The 11,478-nt window shown below is 39.2% G+C and overlaps 1 protein-coding gene across 1 annotated transcript; it reads left to right on the top strand.

Moving 5' to 3' along the window:
- The first annotated feature begins 5,960 nt into the window (after positions 1-5,960).
- Positions 5,961-8,635, top strand: LOC308292709 (uncharacterized protein). The gene is made up of 2 exons (XM_080735123.1): positions 5,961-6,189; positions 6,344-8,635. The coding sequence occupies exons 1-2, from the start codon at positions 6,021-6,023 to the stop codon at positions 7,153-7,155; spliced, it is 981 nt and encodes a 326-aa protein (XP_080591249.1). The 5' UTR covers positions 5,961-6,020; the 3' UTR covers positions 7,156-8,635.
- Positions 8,636-11,478: the final 2,843 nt, after the last annotated feature.

The raw sequence follows: 11,478 nt of genomic DNA on the forward strand, positions 1-11,478 counted from the left end.
AGGTTGTTTACATGTCACTTCCAACCAGGGAAACAAATGACCAGTGAGTGATTTTGGTTTGTGAAAGATACTGTATGGGTGAAGTGTAAGGAAAATATATTTTTTGACAATGTGCATAACAGATAATGAATACACACAGACATTCTCAGTGGTAATTTAACACAGAGTGTACAAATGTAACCAAATGAATTCGTAAGGGACAGGTCTGTTTGGTCACAATTGTACGACACAATCTCTGGGTTACAAATTGATAACTTAACGCTGAGGATACTACAGTGTAGCAAACATGAAAGCAGACGTAAGTTAGTGCACTGGTGGCTTTAATGAAACTCAGACTTCAATTAAATCAGTTCCATCGCTGTAATACAAGATCTCATAATTATTTATCTTTAGTTGGATTCTTTTTCATGTCTTTTTTCCCCAGATGAGTCTATCGTCATTCCATCCATGTGCCTCACAGCTCATCCTACTCTCCCTTGTCTTCATCCTCGCCACCATCCCAGGCACAATCACATTCCCCAGCATGGCTTCCCCTGGCCTGCCAGAAAGGACTGACTGGCAGACTGCTCTACTTCAACTCCGGGCTGCTTTGGAGGCCCCCAAAGGAGCAGACCAGCTCCGACCCAGATCCAAGCTCTGGGTGAGAGGACCCAAGGATCTGCGTTCACTGCAGCTGCTGCAGGTGTTGCTGGCAGCTTTGGGGCTGGAGGGAGACAAATGGGAGGAAAAAGTCATATTCAGGGGCCAGAGAAGAGAGCCGGACTGGCCCACGCCACCCTTCCCGGGGGGAATTAACTCTGTGGGTGACCTGTACTACCAGGAAGGAGGGGAGGATGGTGGAGAGGGAGGGAACAGGAACAAAGCCCTGACATCCATCGCAGGAGGGCTCCAAGCCTTCAGCCGGGAGAAGGGAGGATTCGGGTTCCGCTTTGGGAGAAAGAGATGGACTTTGTATGGGGATGAAGGGAGGGAAAATGCAGAGGAAGATTAGTAGTGAATAGGGATGGAACCGATGAGAGGGGTTTTGTAGAAGAAAACAAGGATTTGACACTGGAGAACCAATCATGGACATCTTATATAATATGGTTGAGAATATGTATGTATTTATTTACACATGAAACACATAAAATAAAGAATGAAATGTGTGGATGTGGAAAAAAACAAAATAAATTACCTCAAGAAATTTACGAGGAAAAGGAATTGTCAGGTGAGCTCACCGTCAGTGTCAAATATGAAATAATTCTAAAAGATAATAAATATGTATATTGGGAGTATAGCACTTGTGATTCATTGTGAGTGTTTTTGTCAAATGGAAATGGTCCAAGGAAGCCATTGCAAATTTGAAATATTAGGTACAATGGTGAATGGTTCAATTTACAGTAGCCTGCAATGCCTGGACGGTGATAGAAATATGTATGTTTGTTTAGTTTCTCGACCCTTTTCGAGACAGCCACTCAGCTGCTAGTCAAGTGTATTAATTTCATTTGGGCCGTCCATACATACCAAGCACTTAACTATATAACTATAGTACTATAACTATAACCATAGCTGAAACTATAACTAACTTAGTAACTATACCTAATAACTTTGAGAGACAGCCGCTATTTTTGCAGGTCTCTTTGTTACCACGGGTGTTACAGGAATAGCGGTCCGACGGAAGTACATATTCACATCCGGTCTAATTGTACCGCTGTTGTTTTCTCACAAAGATGAATCGCTTACAAATACTAAAGTTATTGGTCAACGAGCGATTAAATGTAGCAGTTGAAGAGATATTTCGCATCATTGAAAAAATTATAACGGAGTACGAGGACGAAGCTTTCATTTCTAAGCAGGAAAATGTCCGCAACCAGAAGCTGCTGGAAACCGTTTTGAAGAAACGCAATAGTTATACATTAAACCAAGCAGGTTGGTCACATCGGCACATCTGTTGCACATTTTGGTTTTAGCAAAGCGATTTTAAAGCTGCAATTCGTACGTTTCGGGTCCTGCCCGGGATTCGAACCTCCGGTCTCTAGACTCTACCACGTTAACGCCTACCGTAGATCTGCTTTTTTTTTTTTTAATACATTTTGGGAAATGAAATGTCCGTCTGTAATAATAACATGACCAAAACAGGGACGCCGGGGTTGTGATAGCACGGAGAGGTATGGCTGTGACATTACTAACTAGCTCGGAATCTCTCCCTCCGAGGGAGAGGTTCCAAATAAGGCTATGAAATGACATACATTTAAATGTATTCCAAGTCACAGCCATTATAGGGCTAAGAGAGGTGGCCTATATTATATAGCCTATAGAGGTTTATTCCTTAAATTAAGTTCCGGATTGCATCTTTAATTCGTGTACCTTTAAAAATGAGTCCGATACTATATATCTGAAAACTTTAAAAGCTACTCCTATGCTAGTAAGATTATTTATCATGCAAAAGTTTGGATAATAAAATGATTAAGTTAAAAGGAGCAGCTGAATTGATGAAAGGAATGCTGAACTCATGCTTCTTCTTTCTTTTTTTGTTATTATTCAAGCATCAGTTGTATGATTTAGGTTTTAAAGTGCAGCGATTGCTCTTAATGTAGTATCATGGCTACAGCTATGTAAAAGAGGAAAGAAAAATCTACAAGCTGCTTTTATGTTTGAAATGGGAAAAAAATCCCTTATTTGCTAAATGAGTAGTTAGAGAAAGTATGATTTATGTAACAATAACTGATAATTTAGGTGATCATAAACCAGGTTTTTGTAAATGGTGAATGCAAATTAGATTACAGCAACAAGAGTCCATTTCGGTGAGCTTAGTTTCATACTGCATGAATATGCCACCAATATCAGAGAATTAATGTATACTAACTTACTAAGTAACCATATTTATTTGTCTTTTAGAATGCACAAATCAGTATATGTCCAGTCTTATTTATGATTTTTTCATGATGCACCAATACTTGACCACAAGGAGGATCGAGTTAGATAGACTAACTAATGTATGGATACTACATGATGACTGCATCATTTTCTTTTCCGTCTAGACTTGCTGAAACTCCCTGTCTCTGAAGATGGGGTTCACCCTGAGGGTCAGGAGTGGATTCCTAGTCAGGACGAGACACATCTTGAGACCCCACAGATTGAAGAGAAACGGAAGGAACTGTTTCAGATTGAAGAGAAGCAGAATGAACTGTTTCATATTGAAGAGAAGCAGAAGGAACTGTTTGAAAGACCAGAGACGATTGATGCCTCAACGTCAACACTACTTCCAGTGACAAATGATCAAGATGTTGACAAAACTCAGTCCACACATTCGGAGCCTCTGGTCAACACCTCAACTAAAAAAGTGAAAACAGAAGTTGGTGAGGAAGATTGTGAAATAACAGAAATAGTAAACTTTGACTCCGACAGTGATTTCTTTCCAACTGTTGATGGCCAGCCCCTCCCTTCAGACTTTTCTGAAAGAGAGAGTGATGATGGCGATCATCATTTCATGGAGACACCAGAGTCTCAGTCAGGTTTGTCTAGCAGCGAGAAGGAGAGTGCAGCGATGCTACATCAGATGCTGCAATCAGCAAATAAAACAATGTCCCCTATATCTTGTAAAGTCTGTAAACTGACTTTCTCTGCTATTAACTCTTTAAGGCGCCATGTCCAAATTCATCCACATGACTGTGGTTTGTGTGGAAAACATCTGGAGCCCACAGAGACTTTGAAACTTCACTATATAGGTCACAAGACATGTATTGTTTGTGGTAAATTATGTTCTTCAATTTCTGCTCTGGAAATGCACGTTAGGTCTCATGTTGGGGACAAGCCCTTTCGTTGTACAGTTTGTGGCCGGAGCTTTGTGCAGAAAGGGAATCTAAAATCACACATGACCATCCATATGAATGACAAGCAATTCAGTTGCCCAATTTGTGGTAAAACATTTCGTTGGAAGGTCAGCGTTCAGAAACACATGAAAATACATCCTGAAGCGCGGATGACAAGTTATGCGAACGTGGTATGATGACAAGATACTAAAACAAACTTGTAAAGCAGTTCCTGCAGAAACTGCGTGGGCTCGCTGAAAACACGCAGGAAGTATATTTTATGTACAGTAGAAAATGTACACATCCCTCGATTCCCTCCTCAGATGGACTTTCGATTCAGCTCAAGCCCAAGCAGTAATATAAATGGTAAGACAGAATTCATTTCCCAGTGGAATCCACTGGGAAACTCAAAAAGTATAACATTTGTAAAGAGAAAAGTACAAGCAATAATAACTGCGTAAAGCTGAACAAGTTGAAGTTTCTAGCTCAAAGAATGTGGAAGTTGTAGGATGCCAAAAGCCGGTCGATTTGACATATGGCCCAAGTGCATGCATGCCAGGTGGCAAAATAAAGTTCATCTGGAAAGAAAGATGGAAGAAAAAGTTGTACAAGTACTATAGTCTGGTTGCCCTGTTAACTAACTTCACCTCTGTACATGTCATTATTGCCTAGTCTAGTAATTTAACAGTTCATGTGATGAATCGGCTGTAAATCATACTAGTTCAACCAAATCGATCAGCTAAAATAAATAAATAGAATTAATTGTTTTAGCTTCACCAATAATTGATATAGATATCAATATTATGCAACAGGCCTACTTTCTAGTCGTAGAAGTTCATGTATAGAACCTACCTACCCAGGTCCGGATCACCCACCCACCCACTCTTGTAGTCTATTAGAAATTATTTTTCCTGTACCTTCCTTAAGTAATGTTAATTTTTTTTTTTGCATTCAGCATAAAATATTATGCAGGCCTACCTTTTTATATAATAAATGTGTTTAATAATAATTCTGTTGTGTGTCGATTCTCTTTCCACCTTTCAATTGCTGCACATATAAGGATATAGAATATTGTCCTTGAATCAAATCACCAATCATTGAATCACTCATTGAATTGAATTACTGTGAAGCAAAATAATTACATCCATGCTAGAATATGTGAGTAAATTACATTGTTTCTTTTAAAGGACTTGTTTTTCATTTCATTGTTCAAGATTGTACTTTATTGTTACATCTTGTGTACTGGTACATGAGAGTAAAACTTATTTTTGTATGGCTTCCTTCAGATAATGCTACAGCATAGATAATAACAGAATAATGACACAATCATAAGATTTAAAGAAAAATTGTAAACAAGGAAAATAAAAACCCAACTGCTGTTTTATGCACAGATAGTAGAGGGTATGCGCATGCTTAAAGTGAATGGCAAATCGAGTGGCAAAGTGAGTGACAAAGTGAGTTTAACGTCATTTAACATCGTTCAATGCAATCAGATATGACTTTTCTGTTTGGATGTATGGGCTGTCAAGGACAGAAAGTAGTTTTTGCCACTCAGTAGGCGTTCCCGCATAACTTCCGGGTATCATGATTGATGATTATTACACTGTTGGATCACACATAAGCTGCTGAATAAACCTGGCTGATAACATCGCTGGACTATAGTGGACTTTCTAGTAGATGGAGTCCACATGGCCTGAGATGATGATGGTCCACAGTAGCCTGTCCATTTCATTTCCAGGGTATCTAAATCATGGTACTACTTGCTCCACATCCTGGCCATGATCTGAAGTGGCTTTGAAAGCTGGTGGATTGATTGCACTTAACTAGTGCAATCATATAACATGCAGCACACTACAAAGAAATGCAAACAATTAAATAAAGCTTGTGCTTAAATATTATTGAGTAGGAGTGTGGAAAAAGTACAAACATTATTAATTATTAAGGGCCCATGAGATGTGTTGAAGGGAATACGAGGCAGAGTAATTGTAGTGCACGCCAGCAGGTGGCAGAATTGCATTTCAGTTATATTTTTGCAATATGTATCTATCTGACATGCGCGAAATTTCGACCCGGAACAGCCATTTTTAGTCTTGTACTGTCTGTTGTTCCTTCCTGTGCAGCTGGGCTAACATTCAAGACACACCCTTCACTTACATTGAACGAGCGAAAGTGTACTAATTGTACAGATTGGCCGGGAGTGGTTTTTCGGCTTTCGAATTAGAAACGACAATGGATGAGATAGATACGCTGAGGAAGTTCGTCAATCAACGACTAACTGCGGCTGCGGAGGAGATATTAGCAGTCTTTGGCAGAACAATAGTGCAGTACCAGGAAGAAATCGACCGTCAGCGTAGGCAGTTGCATATCCTGAATCCTGAAATAAAATGTGAAGTATCAGGTTTGTAATCCTATTAAAACCATACCAGACTTGCTTCCCATTAAGTGTGTAGCCATAAATGATAACTCCTGTTGAGAGATTTAAGTCAAACCTGGATCATCATCATTGATTCATATTTCTGTAATTTCCCATTATGCTCTGCTCTTCCTCATAGAATTCATGCATTTTCCTGCCTGTGAAGAGGAGGTCCCATCTGAACAAGAGGATGGGAGCCCTTATCTGGGCCAGGAGGGGACAGAAGCTGTCGAGGAGGAGGAGTGTGGAATGACAGAAACGGTCAACAGTAAAGTGAATTCAACTGCTGGATATGAATTCATTGACTCAGACAGTGAATTCATATCCATTGATGGCCAGGGCTTGCCCCACTCTTCTTCACATATGTCTGAAAGAGATGCTGAAGAAGATGATGATGACCATATCAAGCTGGAGACACCAGAATCTCTGTCAGGTTTGTCTAGAGGCGAGAAGAGTGCAATGGAGCCTCATCAACTGCTGCAGTCTGCAGCAAATCAACTTCTGTCCCCTCTATCTTGTAAAGTATGTAAACTGACTTTCGCTGATACTATTTCTTTAAGACGCCATGTCCAAAATCATCCACGTGACTGTGGCTTGTGTGGAAAACATCTGGAGCCCACAGAGACTTTAAAACATCACTTTATAGGTCACAAGACATGTGTTGTTTGTGGGAAAATATGTTCTTCAATTTCTGCTCTGGAAATGCACGTTAGGTCTCATGTCGGGGACAAGCCTTTTCGTTGTACAGTTTGTGGCCGGAGCTTTGTGCAGAAAGGGAATCTAAAGTCACACATGACCATCCATATGAATGACAAGCCATTCAGTTGCCCAATTTGTGGTAAAACCTTCCGTTGGAAGGTCAGTGTCCAGAAACACATGAAAACACATCCTGAAGAGATGGTTAGATACATAGGCCTAGATGGAACCATAGAGCATGGGTTTTTAAAGTAGGGGCCCCCAGGGAGGCCAATTGGAAAAGATAGGAAAATGGAGAAAAAAAAAGAAAAAAAAAATAGGCTATATATTTGTATGTGTGTACACATACATACTGTAGTGTATATATTATTAATATAACAAAACAATCCTGTTCCACTTAAACCACTGGTGTCCCTATTTTTAGCATGTCATTATAGTCAAATATCCTTTAATTATGAAAACAGACGTACAAGCATTAGATCTGCTATTTTCATTTTTAGTTTCGTTTTTAAAGCCATTTCAAAATGAGGGGTGCAGGAGGCTTTGGTCGTTTGGGGGTCCCCTTGGCATGGAAAAGTTTGGGAACCCCTGATAGACATTTATGGATTGTGAGGGAAATTCAGCCATAGCCATAACAGTAAGCATGAAACAAAGATACAGGTAAGGGTAAAGAGAACAAGTACAGAAAAAGTAGTGGGGTAACACAAGTTAAAATAGGATAACAAAATTTAAAAAATTGCATAAAAACGACTTAACATCAGACCTGGCCCTCTGCACATAAGGTGGTCAGGTGTGCATAATCTATAAGCCATCAGTAGATAGAAGCAAAGGCATAGTTATTGTGTGCCTTCTATTACCAATAAAATGGCATGTAGATAGACCTAAAGACAGAGCATGTATAGTATTTACTGAGTATCAACAGAAACATGGGTTAATATGTACATATAGTATTAGGTATATAGATATGTAGTTGGATATAAACATATAGGCACAGGTATAATGTAACAATTTATCACCAGTATGTGCATATAGTAGGTATACAGTATGTACAGAGAATCAACAGTAATGTGTATCAACCAATATTGTATGTACAATCTATCACCATTAAGTACATACATATTGTTATACACAGAGAAAGGACAGTAACGTATCGATATGTATAGTCGAACTGCACTGAATGGAGTGAGCATTATACACTATCGGTGGTAAAACAAACAGCAGTTAGTCTGAGCAGGCCTAAGTGGGCCTCTGATTATTGTGCACTGCACATCCCAGTGGTACATGGGCAAAAACAGCGGAGTGAGTGAGCAGTCACTTAACATTGTTTTTATTTAAAGCATCTAAACTCACCCCCACCCCACCTTTCATTTCTTACAAACCTAATGGTTTCTTTCTTAGCAATTGTGCCATATATATAGGCCATACTTGTACAGTATTCAGAAAATGTACTTATGCTTTCTTTCTCTTATTGCAGCCACAGAACTTTCTCAAACAGTTTTGGTCTCCGATTGTTATCTTGCTTATTTCTTCACTTGATGATATGGTGGACTGTCCCCATGTGGTTCAGAGACTGAAACAATCGTTTGTACATTTATTTTAGTTTCTTTGGGATCTTTGCCTCAGGTTTCATCAACTAACTGAGGGTCCTGTTTAAAACAGGTGTATCATTTTGAAATGTGTGATTTTTCATTCTGAACCATTATTGTACACTTCAATCATGACCACCCAACTAATTAGGATGCTTCTGAAGATAACATTGTGAATTGAGTTTTGCCAAAGTGAAAGAAGCTGAATACCTTTTCAAACAGCATTTTTCTTTAAAATATTTTGTTTAAAATTCATATTATTACTAGTAGTTAGTTAATTAAAAGTAGACTATTGTTGTAAATTAAAATATCATATATAGAAAAGTATTAATGTATTGTTATCCAGTGAAATGAGTGATCTATCAGGGGGTTGTATACTAGGCACTGTATGCATGTCACATTCTCATTAGTAAAGGTCTGATCCTAGACTCTTAAGCTAAGCATTAATCCAAGGATGGGGTGAATGCACGTTGTAGGCCTTGTTATAGGCTGGAAGGTCCAGTCTATATTAGTGCTCCTCTGCGCTTCTAGCTCATTGTAGTTATGCAAAAGCAGTATGACGATAAGATACTAAAGCAAACTAATGTTACACACTGACATCACCAAGTAATTTCACAAGAACTAAAAACGTCACCACCTGTACATTTAATGCCTAGAGTCTAGTAGTAATGATTCATGTGACGCAGCATGAATTGATTGTAAATCCTAACCGGTTCAGCTAAATCATCATAACTGGACATTATATTTGGGAGAACTAGATAATATTTCTGGGGAGAGTTGGGCACTTGATAGAACTGGTCCTGGGTTCACGGAGAAAACTGGTCGCTATTTGGGGAGTTGTGGGCATTTGGGCACATTGGCCGTTTTACATTTTAGAACCCATTTCAGTGTACAATATGTATGCTGAAGATGCAGCTGTATGTCTCTAAACCAGGGGTCTTCAACAAGGGGTCCGGGACCCCTAGAGGCTCCTCAGAGTTACTGCAGGGGGTCCTCCAAATCTTTGAATGATAGAACGTTTTTTATTTTATTTTATTTGTTATATATATTAACCACTTGAACCTTAGTGTCAATATTCTGAGAACTTTAGCCAAAAATAGATCTACAAGCTCAACGCCTCGTGCTGCGAGGCGTTGTGAGCTTGTAGATCGTCTATTTTCGGCAAAGAGGTTTGGTGTAGAGGGGAAAAAGAGCAGACTAATTACAGAGTGAAAGGTCAAGTTAATTAGGTATTGACGGTTCAAGTAGATAAATATCTGAAAACACAAATTGACATGAATCCAAAATACACTGATGATCGTGCTGTCAAACAATTAAACTATTTGGAATCTATGAACAGGTTGTGGGGGTCCCTGCTTCATCTCTCTCTCAACTAAGGGGTCCTTGGCCTGAAAACGTTGAAGACCCCTGATCTAAACAAATGCTTTGTCAAGATGGGAAAATAAATAGTTTGACGTGGTATTGATTTAGTTAATACTTTACTAAATTTGTACAGTAACAGCTGTCCTTCCTTATTGTGTTAGGAGACATCACATTGTGTGTATCCATCCATAGGTAATTATTACATCACCAACGATGCTAAACTGGGTCATTCACACAGCCCAGAATTCATTGACACTGAAGGGGTTGAAGACTGGTGTTTTTGGGCTAGTTATCCAAAATCAATAGTGTGCGCCACCACTTAATTCTTGACATATAGTACAACATATAATGGTAAAGATGTGTTAAAGATATACAGATTTGCACAGGGCCCAGTTCTCCAGTAATCACTTCATGAAGGTTCCCAGTTCACCAGTGCCCAATTTGCAAAAGTTCCCAGCTGTCTCTGGCACCCACTTTCCAATTCACCTGTATCCATAGAATATATCCACCCACCAATTCACATGTATCTGTAAAAACTAGCTACCTAGCCACCCACACTCTCACTCATCCAACTCTCTCCCCTGCCAGCATGTAGCCTATTGAAAAAGGTATAAAAAAAATGTTATAGGGCTGAGTTATGTTTGCAATGGCCTACCTTTCTTAGAATAAATATGTTTAATAAATCATTTGGTTGTTTGTAGATTTTTTTTTTTTTTTTGCCTTTCAGAAGACAGATAAGGCCGATGCATAGTCCACTAGTCTTACTTGCATTACTGCATGTCTATTTCATGGATATAGAATTTAGATTAAAAGTTACTGAATTAAAATAGTTGTTTACGTTGTTTACACTATAGAGTGCTCCTCACAGACAGGTGTCTAAACCAGGACTCAATTATGGCCCACACAAGCCATGAGAAGGAGTACTTTTTTATTTTTTATTTTATATTGTTTTGTAATAAATAAATAAAAACATGTTGTTAAAGGGAGTGTAAGCGATATTTTTTGGTTTAAATAAGAAATAGCTCCATATTCCCATAGTAATCATTGTAGAGTTTTCAGTAACAGGGGTTTCTGTGTCAACCCACCACCAGACCAAGTGGCTTGAAAGCAAGTAAAGGCCTCTCCATACTTCGACCGAAACCGCCGTTTTCGGTCAAAAGGTCCTTTTCTACCATAAAATTATATCCCTCGGGACTTCTGAAAAGCATTGGACCGAACGAGAGTTCGGAAATTTGCACGTCGGAAAACACAACTCACCGAACATTTCGGTCGAAGTATGGATAGGCCTTAAGAGAGGAGCTCTCATGATACATGAAGTGAATTGGTTAAGTTGCACAGCTATTTAGCTTCTCGTTTGTTTTATTCCTTTCTTTCCTTTGTTTCTGTAAAGCACTAAAAGTGCTGTAGGAACCCTCAGTATTCCAGTGGTGGGAGGTGGGGTCCAACATGTTTTACACTCTAGTTAACTTATTCCAGGGAGGGAAATAGTCCTGAAACCAAAGTTTGAGAACCACTTTTAGTTGAATTCAGCATCCATCCACAACAGTACCCAAGACCAACAGCGGGAGGCAGCCCAACAATGGGCGTCTGCATAGTCTGCCGGAAACTCAAAAAGAAGAGAAGACGACGA

Source organism: Nannobrachium achirus (genome assembly GCF_963921795.1).
Source record: "Nannobrachium achirus genome assembly, chromosome: 10".
In the NCBI taxonomy this organism is placed as follows: domain Eukaryota; kingdom Metazoa; phylum Chordata; class Actinopteri; order Myctophiformes; family Myctophidae; genus Nannobrachium; species Nannobrachium achirus.